General features: G+C 39.2%; 1 protein-coding gene across 1 annotated transcript; it reads right to left on the minus strand.

Moving 5' to 3' along the window:
- Positions 1-73: 73 nt before the first annotated feature.
- On the minus strand, positions 74-21745 carry kiaa1328 (KIAA1328 ortholog). The gene is made up of 12 exons (XM_053648922.1): positions 21479-21745; positions 20848-20883; positions 20234-20442; positions 20051-20151; positions 18875-18990; positions 13761-13885; positions 12418-12962; positions 12258-12341; positions 11969-12081; positions 11729-11849; positions 2600-3524; positions 74-2514 (listed from the first exon to the last, which is right to left on the minus strand). Exons 1-11 carry the CDS (start codon positions 21534-21536, stop codon positions 3299-3301), a joined length of 1734 nt encoding a protein of 577 aa, XP_053504897.1. The 5' UTR covers positions 21537-21745; the 3' UTR covers positions 74-2514; positions 2600-3298.
- Between the last annotated feature and the right edge of the window lie 555 nt (positions 21746-22300).

A 22300-nucleotide genomic window follows, 5' to 3' on the forward strand; every position in this document is an offset into this window, starting at 1 on the left:
ATATATATATATATATATATATATATATATATATATATATACATACACACACACACACATACACAAACAGGATTTCTGCATTCCATGAGAATAATGGAAAATGACTTACACACCCCCCCCCCCAATGACTTGCTATAAATCTCAAAGATCGTTACTCTAAAGTATTTTTCTTTGCCAACAATTCAATCAATCCAAAAATCCATTATCCATTTATAGTTACATTTAATGTTGTGGAACATCCACAAAACAAATTAGTTCCTCCATCACTTACATTCTTTTTCATGAAGTTAATAAAAAAAAAAAATAAATAAAAAACTGTTAGAAACTCTGACACTGGAGACTCCTTCCATAAACGTTAAATAAACATCTCCCTACAAGAACCTCACCATATCAACGATTTTGTTTTACTTTTTTTTTTAAATAAAAAGAGCGTATTAATAGTTACCTTGCAGCTACTGTTATAGAAAATTCATCAATACCATCTGAAAATATTTAAAATTAATACTAGGTTGTATGGATACTATAACTGGTCATCTTTTTTTTTTCCTTTTTTAAATCATTAACATTTTATTTTAAATATTTAGAAGTATATGTCATTGCAGACACATTTTATTGACTGCCTTTTTACCACAAAACCAATTTTCTTTACTTAAGTGTATGATTTTCCTGTACTTTTCCACCCCAGGGCTTCATTCGTATGAAATCCAGCAAATTGCTCTGGCTCGCTTGAGTTCCTGTGACTCCTGCGATTGATCGGAATGCTAACCCATCTGTCTCCTCAGCCATTCCTTGCTATCTTCTCGACCTACATCCAAAATTCATACAAGGGCATAGCAAATGGCAAGCAACAAATGGTTTTAAAAAAAAAAAAAAAGAAAGAAAGAAAATTACAATAAGAAAAGAAAAAAAAGGAAGTTGTGAGAATTTTGAGCACACTTGAGGGTGCTGGGTTTTCTGTGTGAATGATTGCCAAGTCTATCCCAATGAGAGCTATTAGCAGTCAGAGTGCTTTAACTGCTCCTGCTGTACCTCTGAACTGTGCATTCCTTCTGCTCCCTGGACTCTTGTTTTGTAATTTTACTGAATGATGCGTCTCCGCTTAGCCCGATTAATAAAGCACAGTCTAGAATAAACCAGCGTTATGCCTCCCCGATTTCCTGCTGTGTACGAGCCTTTTTACGTGGTGTTTTATCTGTTTGTTCGTTTTATGTGTTGCTGGAGTCGCTGATTGTATACAACAGCCACTTCAAATCAAGGTAATATACACGCACTTTCACAAGTTAGGGTGCAAAACTTTTGATAAACTAAAACCAATCAATATAAACTTTTAATGTGTAAGTGTTTCATCCAGAACGACTGTTATTGTGCTGGTATGACGAATGCATTTCACGTTACACAAGAACAAATTTTATATCTCCGTTTTGAAAAACGTCTGATGAGCCGTAGAAATAGGAGTGGAAAAATAATTGGACGTTCTTATACACACTATAATGAAACGCAAACAGTCCTTAAGTGCATCTTAAGTGCTGCCCTATAAACAGAATAATTTGAAATATAAATGCGAGAGGGATTTGGCATGGAGAAATATCATCACAATTTAGTGCTGCACAAATGAAAAATTATCCATTAAAATTCACTGATTTCATTCGAATTGATTTTATTACACACACGATAGGGGTTGCACAACTGCTCATTTTTACTAGTCAACCACTAATTTATAAAAGTATTAAGACTAGGTGACTAGTTGTCTTTTCAAAAGCTGTTACAGGACATCACTATTTATTTTGGCCGTTTTGTTGGAAAGAAAGCATCAACTCGCACTGGATAGTGATGCGCAACCCACGGCTCTGACAGCGCCGGTCATAACAGAATTCACTATTCCACAGTGCAAGAATTTTTATTTCTATTTGATTTAGTTTGAAAAGGATACCAACAATAACTGCAGGAGGAAATCCTTCAGGAGCAAGTAGGAGTGGGATTTACAAAGTCTAGCGCACCTTGATACTTCATGCGAAGTGATAATAAAAGTGTTAATGTCCATTAAAGCAAAAGAAAAAAAAAAATTATTCCAGCATAGTCTTGTGAAGAGAGCTGTAGAATTGGTTTCATCTATTCTGAACCACACCGTATGGCCAAAAGTTTGTGGACACCTAACCACCACACTTGTATGTGGTCCTTCCCCAAACTTTTGCCACAACACTGTAAGCACACAATTGTATAGAGAATGGCTTTGCTTGCTGTATCATTACACTTTTTCAGGGGAACTAAGAAGCCCAAACCTGTTCCAACATGACAATGCCCATGTGCACAAAGCGAGCTCCATGAAGACATGGTTTGCCAGGTGGGTATTGAAGAACTCGGGTGTCCTGCACAGAGCCCTGACCTCAACCCGAATGAACACCTTTGGGATGAACTGGAACGCCGATGCCACCCCAGACCTTCTCACCTCACATAAGTGCCCAACCTCACTAAGACTCTTGTGTTTGAATGAGCACAAATCCCCACAGCCAAAACCTGGTGGAAAGATTTCCCAGAAAAGTGGAGGTTATTATAGCAGCAAAAGGAAACTAAATGTGTTACTTTGCCATGTACCACCTACCTAAACAATGTTGCAGACCAAGTACACCCCTTCATGGCAATGGTATTGTCTAACTGCAGTGGCGTCTTTCAGCAGGATAACACACCCTGCCACCCTGTTTGAGGTGCCTCCAAATTCCCCAGATCTCAATCCGATTGAGCATCTCTGGGTTGTACTGGACAAATAAGTCCGATCCATGGAGGCCCTACCTCGCAACTTACAGGACTTAAAGGATCTGCTGCTAATGTCTTGGTGCCAGATACCACAGCACAACTTCAGAGGTCTTGTGGAGTCCATGCCTCGACGGGTCAGAGCTGTTTTGGTGGCACAAGGGGGACCTACACAATAAATAGGCAGGTGGTTTTAATGTTATGGCGGATGCATAAGTCATGAAGTGTGCACCCTGCTTTAATTTGGACCTCAGAAGCAAAAATTAATAAATACATATTTATTATCATTAGAGTAAAAAAAAAAAGTTTAACTTACAAATAATAAAACCCATGATTACTATGGCATAAGTTTACAATTAAGGCAGTAATACAAAGGCCTCGTAAAGCAATATGAGACGAACAAATAATTAGAAATCTAGTAATGAAATTAGAAATAAAATAAATGCACAGTTGTTTTATGGTTAGCGATTTAGCTCCATGTGCATTATTAGGCGGCGTTTTGTGCTCTCATTAAGGTTCTGGTGAAGACGATTTTTATTTTATTTTTTTATCAGATGAAGAAGATGTCCTCTAGAATCTGACTCTCCTGCAGATCTTCCTGTGAGGGATGTGTTTGGCCTCGGGGAGAAAGCACAGAGCTGTGCGCGGGCCGAACGGCACCGAGAGGCTGACGAGGGCCAGTGAGACTCCTGTGTGTAGACCAGCTGACTCTGCTTCTCTCCGCATTACTAATCGGACTAAAAATATCCAAGAGCTCAATCAGAGAGGAATCCAACCTGCGTGAGAGGATAGAAAAACTCCATTAAAAAAAATTGTAATTTTTTAAAAGGTGTAACGATATGTGTTGCAAAGCTAACTCGCATACCTCAGAAATGTTACGTTAGCTTAATTTCGGGATCTTTTGTACATGCTAATCGTTCTGTTGAATACCGATGAACGGTAAAGTCTAGGGTATTGAAACAAAGAAACTGCGCATGTGAAGAGAATGTCAATGAGATTTTGCCTTCCTCAGAAGAGAGAATGCATAAATAAAATAAACAAAGATTAGGCTAAATGAGATTCCACGTGTCAGTCAGAGGGTTTGATAAATTATTCAGTAAGAACAGAGTCAGATGAGTATAAGACACCATGACACGTATTAAGCATGAATTCTTACAGAATATTCTTATGATATTCACATAATTGTCAGTTAATCTTAAACAGCATAAATTTACATCAGTGTGCGGATAACAATAAATAAATAATAATGAAATAATAAAAAAAAAAGATAAACAAGCACCTACGTTTATCCTGTCTCTTATTAGCACTACTCTGTTTATAATTTATAATTTTCTGTCTATAATTTATTACATTCTCAAGGGTGGAGAAATCAGAAATTCATTAGCAAGCCCACCGGGAAAATAAACGCTCTGGTATGCTTGCCCAGTCTGACTAGGTGAAAAAGTAGTGAGCTAGTTAGCAATTCAAGTGCATTTATACAGACTAGTAGCCATAAAGTAGGCACAAAGTTCTCTGTCCTGAAGACATTCCTGTGGCGGAAAACGTACTGACTGTTACAAAGCATTGACACTGGAGACTCCTTCTGTAAATGTTAAATAAACAGCTCCTTAATAAAAAGAAAAAAACCAAAACACTTCACCATATCAACATTATTGATTTGTTAAATAACACGATATTTGCTCTCACGGTGACACTAGGCAATCGTGGGTGTGTGTGAGCTCATGTATGTGGAAGTGGGCGGATAGCGCTTTCCTCTGAGAGTGTCACGCCACCCCCTGGCGTTACACTGATTAGCAATATGAGAAGATGGGGTCGGCTGGCTTCATTTGCTTAGGAGGAAGCACGTGATAGCTTGCACCCTCCCTGAGAAAATCAGTTTGGGGCGGGGGGGACAAAAAAACCAAACAAAAAAATTTAAAAACAGGAATTTTTTTAAATCTGTTTTTACTATTTTCAAAATGAGTTTTTGGTTATGTACAGCCTCCTCCATACATGTTCTTGCTATTTAGCTATGGCTATAAAAATCGGTCCCTCCAGGATTTCGCGCTTGCAGAAATGAATGCAAAATCAACGAAACTCCGCAATTTTCGCATGAGCTTGCAATTTTTCAAAATTACAGCAGATTTGGACCACGACGATTTACGTGCGTCGAACATGAGTACAGCTAAAAGGTCTCGTTTACCAAAAACCAAAATCAAGCATTTTTGTCCGCAACAATGACAAAAAAAATTGCGAGATCCTGTAGAGAGTACAGGAAATTATAACACATTATAAGAACTGTCACGCAAAAATTTATATAATCCTGTGATTTGAATTACGCTTCTGTCAGAGCCGTTCTGGCCAATCAATTTAGAGAGCTTATGTATCGTTTTGCCATATTTCTGAAAATTGAATACACGTATGATGCTTTAGGCTATTGCTACGACACAAGACACGTTTCACAATATTAATGCCTATAGACAACTGTTTATAGAAATAAATTAGCTGAATATAAAGCAACATTAGAGAATGCAATCAGCTACTTATTGCTGCGTAGCTTTCATTTGAGGATGGATCGCCACTGCTTGTTGTTAGAAGGCTCTCTATGCCTGGTCGAAATCTTTCTTTTAGACAGTTAGTGATCTTGTCCAGAAGACACACTTACTGTAATTCATCACCATAATGATAACAATCTCACCTATATTCAGAGATACACTTACATTTTGTCTTTCCATAAATAGATGTCAATTAAATTACAAAAAAAAAACAAAAAAAAAAAAAACATACTAGCATTCTCTCATTTATCTACATTTAGGGAAACTATAGCGAGAATACAACCGAGTGCCGGGGGGGGGGGGCTGGTAGAGTAAGACTTTGGCCACGTTCCCTCTCGAAATGTGAAAATTTGCATTTTTATGTGTTGATTTATTTAACGGACAGGCCTCTCAAACAGCCATCCATCAACAGACGACATTGCCGGTATGAATAATGCATCACTTACCGCCGGTCACAATCTATAACAAGGCAAGAGGGGTATAGTTTGAGCAGGGAGGGGTTGGGAAGTCAGGGTTAGGAGGATATCGCTGGAAAGAATGCTAATGTCTCTGGCATGCATATCTTCCAAACCCTTTCACTGCTTTTCATAAGAGGCACTGGGAAGTGAACATGAGATATTGATGTCACTTAAGAGACAGTCCTGCTTAATCCAAAACCCTATAGGTTTATCTGAGGAGACGGCAGGAAATCGTTCATCCAAACGCTCTAATTCGGAGAGACACAGTGATGGGCTTTTCGCTCTGCTTCAGTAAAGCCAAACAAAAAGAGTGTTTATTAGCTTCCTTGTCCTCAGACCCAGTTATTTTACCGTTCTCATTAAAAATGTCCGAGACGCTCGAGCGCTTCTTTCATTTGGAGGCCAAAAAGTAATAAAAAAATAAATAAAAATCCTAAACTGGCAAAAATGCATGTCAATTTCATCCTAATCAACAGAAAGCAAAGAGAGTGCAGAGAAAGTCACTGCATAGCCTACAGGCAGGAAAACTCTCATTACACACTCGGTCTTTTCACCAAAACTTTTTTGTCTGTGAAAAGTTCAACTAACAAATGTAGTTCAAGAATGCTCTGTCCAAAATACATCACCAAAAAGACTTATTTTCCTGAAATTTTGCATTACAAGCTTTCTGATTAATCTCATCTTTAAACTGTTGTGAAATACTGAGATCGGGTGTGGACAAATCGTATCCATCAGTGATCAAGTTGGCAATATCAGTTGGTTGCTATGGAAGGAATAAAGCACGATGAGGTGTGCCGTTATGGTAAAATTATCTACGATGGGGGCGGAGTGACGGGGCATGACACAAAAAGCAGAGTTACTGTAATCACCCTGAAGTTTATTAATTGCCAATAACAGCGCAGCCCTAAGTGTTTTATTCATCTTATATCACAATAATTTGCCATTTTAAATTGTTGTAATTTGTTAAACAACGACACATTGTACACTTTACCAATTTCTATACCACAGCACAAAGTCGCTCGCTGTAAGCTCGAATCCGATTACTCAGAAAGTATGCATTATTTTCGCATAATCGCACGTCTAGGAAAGTAGCTCCGGCTGGAACGTGAACGATAGGTTAATATTCAGGACATCGTTCTAGTATGTTAATAGGTCATACACAGGGACTTGTACGTATAATCGTCGAGGCAGTGAAGCTTTTTTTGCTTAGGAGTCATTTATTTAACATTTACGGAAGCCGTCTTGGTTATAAATGCTTTGAAACAGACAAAGTTTCCCAGATCAGGAAAGTCAGGACTGAGAAGTTTCTCAGTAGAAAGACAGGCTGTGTTTTTTGAGAGCGCGAGAGAGCGCGAGAGAATATGGATGATAATGAGAATGACTATAGCTATAGCGTAGGTGAGAACAGGAACTAAGCTGCCTCTCAAACATTCCCCAACATTCGATCCAACTATAATCTGTCAAAATGCGTGACGTGTCGCTCATTAATAAATTAAACACTGCAACTTTCAGCAAATCGCAGTAAAGTTTAAAAACTTAAAGTTACAACTTTACCTCTGAATGTTACATGGCCCTGACACTGGAGACTCCTTCCAAAAATTTGAAATAAAAATCTCCTCCCAGAATAGCGCTCCGTATCAAAAAATTAACGTTCATTTTTTTAGCCTGTTTCTATGGCGCGTACACCATACAAGTCCCAACGCTGTTCCTATAGTTGTTACTCTAGAAATGATAATCATAATGATAACTCATTATTTGAACTGACGCATTAATACAAACCTGTGATTGGCCTTGCAGCTAGAACTACTGTCCGAGCTGCTGCTAAGGAAAATTAATCAACACCTTCGGACCGATTGGATTAGAGAATTCAACAGCGCTGTGGTGTAAAGATTAGAACAAACAATACATGATAACGGTGTAGATTTGGCAGCAGATGTAATTTATGATCGCTTATCATGTTCATAAAACAAAATCTATCCCACCGTATATAGCCTTCCACCAACATTAACCAGATTGCTAGCTTTTGTACACAAAACATTGGTATCATTGGCTTTAGGATCACTACAGGCTTGTAGTAACCTCTAACATTTCATTTCAATAGCAGGTGCAGACGCACTCATACAAATCTTCAATTACATTTCCCTTTTTATTCAAATGAAATAAGTGTTTATGCATTTAATGATTTTTTTTTTTGTTAATAAATATCAAATTGTTGCAACTCAGTTTAAGTGCATGCACTACAAACTGCTTCAAAGCAATAATTCATTTTAACAGCAAGATTTAAAATATTCATGAGTTCTCAGCAACACTAATTCATTAAAAGTTTATTAATTCGGTTAATAAGTGAGCTGCGGCTAGGATTCTTTCTTCTTTTCCCTGTACAAACCTCTGCAAAACAAAACCCTTAAAATGACAAGCTTCATCGATTCCCTCAAATCAGATTCACAATTAAATAATGCAAAAGAAGCTCCAGGACGGTGGACTACGATAAAATATTTATTGACTATAAATAAACTTACTTTCCACACAGCTTGTTAGCTTAAGCATGGTCATGTCAATAGAATCGGAGCCCTCATCAGGATTAGACTAGTCTGATATATTTATTTATTTATTTATTTAAAAAAAAAAAAAAACCTTTTTAAGTCAAATTAATCAGTCTTGTCCATCTACAACTTCTACATCCAATCAATTGGACAGCTGAAGCTTTTGGGTTTGAAGTTGGATTTTAGGTGGCATTTTCCCAATAGTCTGATCATGCATACAGTGCACTCCTGGGGTTTTAGATCAGTTTCACTACAATGAAATGAGAATTTTAATGTAAAGCAACTACTCGGGATTCAAGGATCTCGCTGACCACGAAGGCACTGTGCTTGTCTGTAAGTTGAGGACAATGCACCCCCCCCCCACCCCCCACCCCTTCAACTTTCTTATTCACTTTATATACCGTCCATATCATTCTCGACCGTGTACGAATGAGGCTGATTTATCGCTCGTCGATAACACAGAGGTCAGAGTTATTAAAGAAAAGATTTGGTCATGTGTTAACGTGAAATATTCACAATACATACTACTGAAAGGAGAAGGCAATTAGCTCGCAAGACAGTATTATTCATAAAATAGCGAGAACTCTTTACAAATGACTTACAAATACTTCACGTTTTTGAGAGGACGCCGTACTAAGCGAGACTGTACTTCTGTTCAGAGAGTGGGTGAGAGAGAGGAAGGGGAAAAAGAAAGAAAAGAAAAGAAAAAAAAAAAAAAGACACGCTGTCACATTAATTACCTTTCCACATTAAAGGGAAACAGTAATGAATTTCCTTCCCTTTCTCCGAGTGTGTCTCATGCTAGTGTTCAGTGATTCATTCTCTGCCTCTCTCTTTCTCATTAAACGGGGGGAAGGCTGTGCATTCGTGGCCCGGGCTGGAGAACTCTGTTCAATTACACCTGCTGCTGAGGCCTGCTATGCCAGCTAATGGGACTCAGCTTGGCTCCTGTCAGCCTGAGCGCAAGCCGGCAAAAATCTTCATTTACTTCCTCCACTATCTCACACGCCGCATTCAGACTAAACCGCTTTTCCTGAGTTTTTTCGTTTTGTTTTCTTTCCTTCATCCATACATCACTCCCTTGTTCTTTTCATTAGCATAAGAAAACCTCCATCAGAGAAGCAACATTTCACAAAACACAATTAATACTTTTACACGGCGCTACACTCTCGCCGTTTTGCAGCGGGGAAAGGAGTCCTGCTGTGTTGTTCAGACAGAATTGCTGCCTTCCCTCCTCTTTTCACTCAATCCAAAATCACACTAGTTAAATTGCATTTATTCGGATGGGTCTTTTTATTGGACTTGTTGAGTGCTGCTCCTGTCAGGCGCTGTATTTATTTATTTATTTTTTTTCTTTCCCTACCCGAACGTTAAAATAAAAACCACTCTGCTGCTGAATGGCCAAAGTGACGGGCAGAAATGAAATGTGTTGCTCATGCAAAGCCATGTTTCCACAATCTACAGTCGTGTATAAAGCAATATGTAGGAGATATTATTTCTGAGATTGAGAAATAAAAATAAGGAATGGAAATAAAACTAGAAACTAGCGCTACAATTTGGACATAGAATCCCATGCTTACAAAGCTCCGGATAAGCAACTGACATGACTGAACGACTTCAGTGCTAAACCATTAACGATGTGTTTATGGCTATGAATATGACAATTAAAAGCGGTTATATTTTGTGTCACACTGGTGACCACTGATGATTAGAGCCATGGACTCTGGACAGATAAGAGACATCTGTTTTGAATTTGACACAATGGATACATCCTTGACAATTCATCTTTAAACGTCCAGTTTCCACATTTGAATATTTCTTAAACCATTTCGTCACATCCCTTTCACTAACCCTGTAGCTAGTCTTCGGGCCGAAGAGCTGCCTGCAGCTAAACGGATTTATATAAATGCATGTCACTGGATAAACAGAAGATTAACAGAGTCGCTACAGCCTACAGCTAGGTTTCTTTGTACATTTATCCACTACAGTATTTTATTTCAAGTACTCGGTTCGGTCCACTGAAATATTTTCTCGGGTCCACATCTGTCTGGACCACGCTGCCACGCTGATGACCCCTGCACTAGCTTACTTTGCTATGTCGATGCACATTAACTACAAATATGATGCATCTATTAACCCTTGCCTTTGATTCAATGTGACAGAAAATGAGTGACTAGTCCTCAAAGCAAACGCTCCATCGTATATATTTTTAAAAACTTTAGATTGTGCAACGCAATATTACCAGGTCCAATTCAAGGTTTGTAGAAATCAGGGCTGGAGCTGTGTTGCAAAAAGAAGCAGAAATAATTGTAGTGAAGCAACAAGTAAGCTAATTTGTTGCTCCCTGCTGTACCGTAGGCTGGTTATTATTGGAACACAGAACACCAGCAGACACATAAGACTGCATTTCCATTTCACAGTCATTTCAAAGTCACCACTCTAGGGAAAACGCTGTAATTTACTATTTACTCCGTTTCGTTTGATGAGCCTTTGCTAGATGGGTGTAAACAGCACGTTGGGTTCAACACAAAAAGTTATTTATTTATTTTTTAAATCAACAAATCTCTCCAATATTATTAATACTGGTGGGTGAATCAGTAGCCTATGCATTAGAAACATTAAGATTACATGTAAGGGGTATTAGTTTTTTTTTGTTTTGAAATTCGTAGATACCTGGTGGCACTAGTGTTTTTTCTCTCATCCAACAACCAGAGAAAGTAAAAAAACGTACTTACTATTATCTTTCACAACACAAAAGCGTATATTTGATATGAATGAATGAATGAATTATATTATATGAATATATATATATAATATATATATATATATATATATATATGAATGAAAACTGGGCAAAATAAATTGCAGCAAAAAGCTGTTACAGTATATAACCCTGCGGTTAAACATGTTGACCAAAAAAAGTGGCTTTTATGTGCGAAGAGAACACCACCGCTTACGTTATCCAACGACTTGCTGACTTTTCTGTCGAGGATGCAAGGATAATAGTCATGGACGAGTTGATCCCTACTTTCTTCACTATAGTAGCTACAATTTTTAGCCTAGTCAATATAGTTTCTGGACAACCAAATCATGGGACTGGGCAGCACACTGGAGCTTTTACTTGCCTGGGCTGGCTAATGGTTTTAGGATTTGTTCACCCTTGTAGGTTTATAAAAAGCTTCAGTAAAGCACATTAGTGTACATTAGTGGGTGCTAAATCAGACGTCCTATAATGTCAGATGGTGACATGCTTGTACATAAACGTGTTTAAAAATTCAACGCTTATTGGATTTGTCTGGGTGTGTGACTGGCAGAATGAAGTATAAATATATGACTATATGAAACAAAATGATGCGACCCATTCTTTCAACCCCAATTTGAACTGTGTATAATGTTTAAGGATTAAACCTGGGTATGCAAGTTGCTTAAGACCAACTTAGCTTACTTTGGTGACTCGGGGGTTCTGGGATGGCTGACGGGGTACGCCCGCTGTAGAGAAGACTTTTGGAAGTTCTGGGAATGCACAGGAGAAGTGGCCATATCCTTCATAGCAACTGTGGAGAGATCTTCAGGGAAAAAAAAAAAAATTTTCAACTGCAGCAGTTTAAACATTCATTCAGAAGAGCATCTGATTAATTAAAAGTGTAATGATCTCGATCCGTTTCTCGACACAAACCGATTCTACCTTTTGAAAGTCTGGGTTCAGCTTGTGGAAGGTTGTGCTCCTGTGGTTGAACTTCATTTAAAGGCTGTCTGACACTTCCCTTCAAGGCTTGAAGACCTCCTGATTTTCTTTCGCTGCAGGATCAAATGAAGAACAAGCGAGAGAGATATAGAGAGATCTGTTTCAAGAAACAACAGCCTGCTGCTCACACACACACATGCTGAAATCCCTCCTGAAACAGCACCTGAATTTAGTTTTACAGTGTTACATAAGAGCTATTTTTAAAGAACAAATATTCAGTGCATATCACCTGTGTGGATCTGCAGTGACACTGGGGTGAGGTGCTTCATTAAATCTGATTTCATTAAAAGACTGCTCAAATTCTTGCTGGAACCTGAAAGCAGAGGGTGCCGTGTTACCAGAGGTGGTGGGGGGGGGGAAGACATTCAAAAACTCTGAATTCTCCATACTTGCTGTGGTTGAGACGGGACTGTCTGAGCTCCTGGTTCTGTTTTAGCAGCCTCTCTTCTTGCTCAGCAAGGCGAGCCTGCAGCCGCTCTCTTTCCGCCTCCAGCTGCTTCTTCTGAACCAGCAAACGCTGGCGCTTCTCCTCCCAGTCCTCCCTGCCAACGTAGGGCACCGTCTCACTGGGCTCATCTGCGCAGCATCCGGTTCCATTTTTCAGTCCCAATCTGTGCCACGAGTCTCTCAGCTTGGTGGCATCGTTGGCCACCTGATCCCTTTTAGGGCGCGTGTCATGTGCTGACTCACTCCAAGCACCCCGTGGACACTTGTGGACATCTGCTGCGTCTTCCTCATGCCTTCCTTGGTCACGCTCAATACAGCATGCGGGCATGGGAGATGGCCCAGAACAGACGCCAGCTAAAAATGAGTGAGTACAACCTGCTGACCCTGTTCTTCCTGAATTAGGGGGATCCAAATAAGAGCCATTGACAGCAGCACCTCTTCCTCTCCCACTATGGGCTCTGCTTAATGTTCTCTCACTGCTGGCTATCTGTGGAAAGAGGAGAGACCGGGAGATGGCCACCGACTTCATAATAATGCAGCATAAACACACTGTACTGTAGGGAGCTGTTGAGAATGCAGTGGATGGATTATCTACCAGCATGTGCAGTAACCCAAGGTCATCCAAACAAGAGATAAAGACTCGGGGCAAAGGGGAAGTGTCCGCCTCCTCGAGGACAGAAGTGCGCTGCTGACTAATTCAAGAGGAGGTCACGGAGCATAAAAACATGCATTACTCACAACCAAGGTCAAAGGACAAACTACTTTCTTTCTTACTACAGTGGTGTAAGAAGAAGAAGAAGAAGAAGAAGAAAAGGCAGGATAAGAGAGTCGATGGTCTGGCTGTGCCAGGAGTCTTACCGCTCTAAATCTACTGCTCAATATGATTTTAATGAGACACTATAATGTGTTATAATGTGCTATTGTCCCATTTTCTAATCGTCTTGTAACCCATTATAAGCTTTCTAACTGTGTGTATACAGAATGTACCACAAACACTGACAAAAAAAAAACTACTTAAGTGGAGAAATGGCTTGTGAGCGCTAGGGGGAAAATTGGACATACGTTTGAATACAAGGCATTTAAACGAAAAGTCTGTGGCTGTTTCACGAGCAGCAGTTTGAAAGGATGCGGTGGCTGGTTTCACGTGCCTCGAAAGCACATTAGATCTCACCCTCCCAGACTGATCATTCAGCCTGTAGCGGGTGAGAACTGACTAGACTTTGTATTTATATAATAAAAAAAAAAAATCATAGGCACTTCGTATCACATTTGCACACAAGCTTACCTCGTAGTGCGAGTGTGAGTGATTCAGCTGGGAGATGGACTGGTTGAGTTTCTCCTGCTGTTGGGAAAGGTACTGCTGATAGAGTCCCAGCAGCTCCTGACACTCCTTGTACTGCTGCTGCAAGCCTGAAGCGCAGGTCAAGGGGCAATAACACACTGAATAACCGCACTAGTGTGCTCACTTCCAGCCACACAAACCAATCAGCTTTCCTACAGCCAGGTTTTGTCCACTGAACGTTGATAAGGAGAGACAAGTGCATAAATTACCAGGCACAAAGGAGAAAAAGGCAGAACTTTTGTTTACTTTTACGTCATGTTGACAGTCTAGGGTGTGTAATACATTCGGGATCTGATCAGCCAAAAATAAACCACGTATGAGAGTTATAATTTACATACAATCTTTCATTTATTTCATCAAATCAATAAAGAACTAATGTGCCGTGTTGAAATCTTTCTATAAAAAGTGCTGTAAATGACACACATTAACTGACTAAAGAAGTCTGTTATGGCTTGTGGCGATGATGCAGCCGTGATTGAATTTAAGCAGCCGGTGCTTTTGTGACTTGGTAAAAAAGTGCAGCGAGTGAGAAAAGGAGCAGAGAAACAGGCTCACTGCTGGGGGATGACACCAGTTTCTTCAAGGCGAAGGCTTCACAGACTTCTCCATCTGCGTATGGCTGGCCAGGGCAAGGCACCGTGCCAAGCACGGAGACAGGAAGCTGGCACACGCATACACACACACACTGTAGCAGCTAGAACAGGACCGATGCGGAGCAGAACCGCTGTCACGCCGAGTGGGCCGTCTAATGACGGCGTGACATAGCCAGCTCAGCTTCTTTCCCTCGGTCACCAGTCCACGCGCACACACACACGTGCGAATCCAGCTTTCAGTGGTTCTGCCTTTTAACTTTACAGCATATGTTTTATAAGCCCAAAGCCTCAAGTATATTAAACCACATTTACAGCTGTTTTCTTTTTTAAATGACATGCTGCTTGTGTAGATCCTCCAATACTACTGATATACTTGCTATAAATAGGCATAGCATGGTGTTAATTTCTCAAACCTGACAGTTGAGAAGGTATTGATTAATATGCCATCATTTCAACGTAACAGCTAATTCAATCTTTTATTTAAAAAAAAAAAAAAGGCTTGTTATTTAGCAAAGAAAACCGTATACTCCCCTGAAGAAAGGATAAGCAGTATAGACAATGGATGGATGGATGGACCATATACTCACTGATATGGTTAAGCTTCCTATAAGGAGGCCTTATTTCAACATTTGTGGAAGGAGTCTCCAGTGTCAGCACTTTGTAACAGTCAGGAAGTTTTCCCGCCATGGAAGTGTCCTCAGGACAGAGGAGTTTGAGCTTCGCGGACTCTTAGTAACACGACAAGCTGCATTTATTCGTCTTATTAAAACCACAAGAGGAAGGAATGACTGTTTATAGCCGTTATAATATAAGCAATAACAGGAACTAACCTGTCTCACAGATGTTCCACATTATTACATGTAACTGTAATCTAAACAAACTATAAACACAAACTGATGTGGTACAATATAAGAGGAATTAAACACTTTGGGCTATGCTGTTGTTGGAAAATAATCAACTATTTTGTGTCAGGCCATTTCATATCACCCCTGTTGAGGACTATTTTCCAAGAACATCAAACCCTCAAGTGTTTTATTCCTGATTCTCTTAACTGAATTCATGACATTTTACTTAAATTGTATATCGTGACATTAGTATTATACGGTTCTATCTGCCATCTATTATTAACCCTCATAATACTGAGGTATAGTATGGTATAGTTCAGTACTATTTAGTATAGTATAGTGCAGTATACATCTCCACATATTCCGAGTCATACTTTCATACAGTGCTAGGAATAACTGACAACGCGCAGATAACTGTCGATTTTTCTCCCGGAGAATAAGCACGGCTCTCGTTTTAAAACAGGATGGAAAGCTCGTCGAGTGCTCACGGCTCATCTCGTTAATGCAGCACGTCACACACGCGCGCGATCCCCACTCGCTGAGTCGTCTTTGGATTTTCCGATAGGCAGGTGGGGCGTAAACATGCACGCTAACAGCAGGAATTCTCAACAACTGGAGCGAGTGGAGCGCGACTGATAAGATTCTCTCACACAGAGAGCATCGTACAGCGTGGCAACTCCACCGGTCACCTGCCAATCGCGGTGAGCTTCACGGGCCCGACATCAGGGGAGGGAAAAAGCGCGGCCGATGGCGTCTCCTCCCCCGTCCGAAAACACACAGTTCGCATTCGATATTTCAGACAGGCACTGTCAACATGATTCACTCCCCTGTCAGCCTGCACAGAAATGAAATAATGAAATCCGCCTCAAGGTGGAACAAAATCCTGCTGAAGAGAATATTTTAACAGCTCAGTACCGAGCAAGCCTAGTCATCGAGTGTGTGTGTGTGTGTGTGCACGCATAAGCTGAGATGCAAATTGATTAGCAGGACAGCTATATTTCACTTATTACAAAAATGTGGTTTGTCATTTCCAGTTATCGGAACGTGTGGAAAAGTAATTACTCATGAAAAACTCTTGAGTAATGGCTTTGTGATGGAAAGCTAATTCATGTCTTCTTGCCCCAAAGAACCAGAGAATCAACAAACTCATAACCAAGCAAACAAACTATTACAAAAGCGGTTTTAGTATTCCCATCCATCAATGCTATTCAAAGCACTGCCACCCAAAACCTAAAGAAGATTAATGATATTGATGAATGCGTTCTATTTCCCTTTTGTGTCTTCTATGGCGCTTCATGTAAATTTGTTTATAGAGGAACAAGGACTCACTCTCTCTCTCTCTCTCTCTCTCTCTCTCTCTATAATGGAATCTGGTGCTCAGATCCGTAGCGTAGGCTGCCAAAGACGAAGTGATAAAAATTCAAATTTCATTCTATGCATAAGCTTTGAATTTCATCCTACATCAAAGAATTTAATGATTTTTTTAAAAAAAACAAAAAAAACACTTCAATCCAAAGATGAAGAATCCCCATGATAACGTTGGTCTTGGCAGATAAGACGGAGCTGATTGTTCTGGAGATTATTCGACACAAGTCTCCTTAAATGAGTTTGCCTTTCGCCTCCCCTTAACCTTTTTTGAACAACCCGAAAAGCCGGCGTCTCTGCGGTGCCTTCAGACAACCCATCTCCACAGGAGACCCTCGTGTAGTTTGTCTTAGACTAAAATCTCTTTTTAATGGGGTTTGAGGTTTAGTGCAAATGCCAACTAAAGTGCACTTAATTGAGTTGCGCGCTGCTAATTTCTGAGCTCTGGTGCCAGTAGGGCAATTTACCAGTCGGTGATTACTCCTCATATTTCATGTCGTTGAGCGAAATTGATGCTTCCGCATTCTTTGACACATGTCAAAGTGGCAAAACATGGTGGGGCTGCCAAATATCTGAAGCTGTAAACTACTAGACTGAGTGATGAGCTGTCAAAAGGTTTGGGGGGGGGGGTTGGTAAGGGTTAGGCCTTCGCATTCCTGCTAGTCTACGTCTTTTAATTTGGAAGAAGTAAACCGGTTAAAACAAACAATGTGTACGCCTTACGCCTCAGAGAGCATACAAACAAAAGTTTGAGCCTATCATACTGTAGATATCACTGGCATCTTACACCAAACTCGCATTTATATTTCATTTAAATATGGATAACACCTACAAGGTAAGTCTGGATTGTTGTCCTGCGCTTAAAATGCAGTTTTAGCAGAGGGTTTGGTTAAACAACACTGCCCCCTGCTGTAAAGTTATAGGTATTGCACACACATTGTCTGGCAATTTAAAAGAAAAAAAAAAAACTACTAGCAACTATTTCACATTTTTTAAAAAAAATAAATAAATAAAATAATCTTCCTATCTATGTACAACATTCTCACACAATAAGCCAGATATGCTAAGTTTTAATCTGGGAAAAATTAGGGTCAATTTCAGTGCGTTTCATTTTAAGAGATAAGTTAGACAAGTACTTATATGGTTCTGTTTTAAAAGCAAAAAAAAGTGTTGCTCTGGTAACACTGTAAGTTACACATCTACACATCTGATCAAAGATTACGTTTACATACGCCTTTTTTTAATAAAAAGAGGGATCATAAAAAATGCATTTTTTTAAAATTAATACTTCCCTGAATAATTGGTGTAAACGGTCATTATTTTGTCTTCTGGGAAACAAATATCTTATGTAGCTTCTGAAGGGTTGTACTAAATGACAAAAATGAGATCTTTAAACGAAATAACAATTTACATCGATCATCCTGTTCAAAAGTTTACACCCCCCTGGCTCTTAACGTATTGAGTTGCCTTCTTGAGCATCAGTGAACGTCTGCACCTTCTGTTATAGTTGTGTACGAGTCCCTCAGTTGTCCTCAGTGTGAAAAGATGGATCTGTACATCATATAGCTGCTGTTGGAAAGGGGTCAAATATGCATAAGGTGCTGGAAAAGTAAAGAATGTGCAGGACCTGGAGGATTTTTATGAAGAACGGTGGACAGTTTAACTGCTCCGGACAAACAAGAGACTCATGAACAACTATCACAAAATATAAAAGCACAAACACACAGTGTTAAGATTCGAGCCTATGTACTGGTTCTTTGAACTGGCTCATTTGTATAAATTCAGTTAGTATTGTGTCTTGTGGACTATATGTAAACATCTGTTATGTGAAAATGTGTAATCATTATTATTTTGCAGATTCTGCAAGGCGTATGTAAACGTATGACCTCAACAGCAACAAGTATTCTGCTTCAATATCAGCAAATTCTACCTCAAACCTCAATAAAAGTTCAAAAGCAAAATTTGATGCATGCTGTCTTGTATTACTTCTACTTTTAATTTTTTTTTTTTTTTAAAGCCATTAGACATCAGCAACAACAACAAAAAAAGTTTGCATTTTGTCATTTGCTTCTTCTATCCACTTTCTACTACACTGAACTGCAAGACTTCGCTCTGTTCATTTAGTTCATATGTGACACTGCCCTCTAGTGTACAAGTTGACCAACATCATGTAAAAGTCAGCAGCTTAGCAGACAAGAACCCTTAAGCTACTGCGCGTCCTGCGCTTATACAAACCTGGATGACGTAAGGATACGTTCTCTTTCCTGTACGATGAGTTGATTCTGCTCTTCCAGCTGTTGGATCTTTTTCTCAAACGTCTCCTGTTCGTCTTTGAGCCTCTGCACAGACATTTCTTTCTCTTCACTTACTCTGCAAGGCGGACGAATCAGACACGATACTTAGAAAAGAAAATACATGTTCAAACTCATAGCCTTAAAATCATAAATCAGTGTAATAACACGGTGCTGCTGAATGTTTGAACACGATTGGTCAAATGTTGTTTCATTTTCAATAACTGCAGCTGACAGTAGTGCAATTTCTACATTCACGCGCTCTCTCTAATATGTTACCGCTTGTATACTGTACCTACATTTATTTAAAATGTGTAATTGCCGATATAGTGAAGATTTCTGTGAGAACACGTTTATTTAATATTGACGCAAGGAGACAAGTGTCCAGTGATGAGATATATTTTTGTCTTATTTACTTATAAGAAGAAAAAAAAAACAGGCTGGTGAGGGAATGTTGTTTCTAGTCACTATAACATAAGTGAGAACACATATAAACGGATAAAACGTACAGCGTGTCATTCTTTAATTAATTAAAAAACGTAATCTGGTAAATTACTGTGGTAAAAGACAAACAAAACACTTTGTGATGTGCCGTTATTGGAAAATAATCAACTTCATAATTACCTTCGTAATGTTTTACACCTTAACTAACATTCTGTTATGTTTAAAACTATTTTACCTGTTTAACCCCTGATTTTTCTTTATTTTCTTTCAAACCGCCAAGTAAAATGACGTCCTTTTGAGATTAGGTCTTCCCAAAACAAGCACATTAGTTAGCGAGTCCAAAACGGCATTTTACATCAAACACTGTTTTCAGTGGTCTAGAAATATTCTCTGTTACAACCGTCCAAGTTTGTTAATGATCTGATTAGCAGCGAAGACTACGCAGAGCAGGGGTACGCCAAGATCAAGTGCAAGAAATTCATACACACGTTCAGCGTCACGGGGTCAAAGAAACACTCCCCCCCCCGTTCATTTAAAAGATATGACGAGCGTTAGTTTTATTTATCATAAAGGATTTTATAATTGATGCCCCTCGGTACTTCAGCGGGTAACTCTGCTTTCCAAGAAACGTGAATTCTCTGATCGTGTTACACGACCAGAGAAACGTGAGAGGTGTGTATGAAAAGCACTTGTACTTAGCCAGCTCTTCAATCAGGTTAGCGATGCGACGCTTGTCTTCCGGACATAGGTCCTTCAAGGAAGCCTTGCTTTGGACGTGCAATCTATGAGAGACGTCCTGGAAAAAAAGTCAAAAGAAGCAGGGTGAATTTTCTACTGTTCACAAATAAAAGGGAGTTGAAAACAAACGCTTTACACACCTGCGACTCTGATGTTGCCGACACCCGAGGTAGCATTTTGGATTTGGACGTAAATTCAGAGATTTTCTGCAAAGACGTCTTCGCCATGGGTGTATCCGTTATTCGGCCCGGTTTTTTTCCAGTCCTCCTTTTGATGTCTAAGGCAGGTTTGGCCTTCTTTTCATTACTGCTTACGGACACCGACTTCAGACCCATCTTTTTACTCACTCCTGAAACAACAACAACAAAAAAGGAGTCAACGCTAAATCTGAGCTCTTCCTACGAGGCAAAAAGCTTAAGTAAGATTGTGTAAGGAATAAAACACTTTGAGGTGTACTGTTATAGGAAACGAATCAACGACAGGGTGGTGTGATGTGGCCCAAAGTGAAGCGGAGTTACTGCTACAAACGAGAAGTTGATTGTTTTTCTATAAATGTATTAATTAAAAAATGACACGTCGTACACTTTATCCGTTTATAGTTACGTTTAATGTTGTGCTCCTTTGTTAACATCAGGAAGTCTCAATGGCGCATAGACGAAATGAACTGTGAAACTGAACTGTCCGACGTAACCAGAGTCTCTCTTGTTCCACAGCTTTTTATTACATTAATTAATTGTTTCATTTAATGTCTCACCTGGAACAAACACTACGGACTGCTCGTCTTCTGAAGCTGTTCACGGTTAAGCAAGATTTTCTCGATTTCTGTATTCAAAAGGAGTTTGTTGCTGTTGTGGAGATGGCAAGACATATCGATTTGAAACATTTTCATTCGCTTATGACTGAAATATTATATTAATATACCAATAATGGAATTTTCAGCGCGAACAAAATGCTGCTAAATGTGGAATAAATGATGTAGGGAACTAGAAATAATTCAGTTTAATTCAACTTGGACTAAAAGCCAATGAGAAGCAGCTAAGTGTTACAGGATGCCAGAAACAATGATACTGGTACAACTGCAGGTCACTAAAGATAAATAAATATCCTTAAAATATTGTGTAATATAATAAAATACTACTAATACTAATAATGCTAATAATAATAATAATAATAATAATAATAATAATGTTTATACATTTCACTGCAGTTGTCTTCACACTTTACACTTCACACATCAGGACCGATTTGCTTCAACCTACATTTTTAAATTTATAACGAATACCATTAACAACACCTAAACATGACGAGCTGTAATAATAAACCGTATCATTAAACTATATGCGAACAAAAACACGACGAAAACGTAAACAACGCGGAAAGGATACTGTCATTAATCCAATAAATCCCAGCAGCATCCGTTTCTCCCTCAGCAACCGCCGCCATATTGAAACAAACCGCCACTTCCAGAGGAACTTAAAAAGCTCCTCCTTTTTTTGCCTTCCGTGATTGTGATTGGATTAGACATCCGGGCTGAGCCCTGTTCGGATTTTATTATTCGCTAAATTAGCCGTCTATCATTTTGTTGACCAATAGACATTCAGTATTTCTGTGCTTTTTTTGGTTACCGTGTGTTGGTGTGATGTTAGCAGGCTCTACTTTATTTTTCACACCCGTATTCGATTCCCTTAAACGTTGGAGTCGACTCAAATTTCGATTCGGAGTCTTAGGAATCGATTCTGCACAATAAGGACAGGACAGGAGATTCTGTCAGATACATAAATTGTACAATTAAGTAGATAATACACCATTGTGGTAGTATTATAGTCTAAATGAAAAAGGGGTCTTGACGCTAATTTAATATGCTGTTATTTATTTACAATGAACGACTAGAATCGTAGTTAGCATGAGCGTAGTTTGCTTGCTTGGCTATTCGTTTGTTTATGTCACAAATTTAATCTTTTGCTTTGTTTCTAAAATAAAATAATACATTTTTATTTTATTTAAAGTAAAATATCATATTTACGACATAAATAAAACTACGACTTGCCCATTTTTACGTTTGTCCTGCACGAGCTGAATTCATTTCACCGCTGGGAATCGACTCCCAAGCTTTCCGAAGCCCGATTCCTAATGCCTGGAATCGACTCTTTTTAGGATCAACTAATATCTACCTAGTGTCTACTAGCCAATCCTAGCACAGAAGGCGG

The sequence above is a fragment of the Ictalurus furcatus genome, chromosome 18, assembly GCF_023375685.1.
Source record: "Ictalurus furcatus strain D&B chromosome 18, Billie_1.0, whole genome shotgun sequence".
NCBI classification, from domain to species: Eukaryota; Metazoa; Chordata; class Actinopteri; order Siluriformes; family Ictaluridae; genus Ictalurus; species Ictalurus furcatus.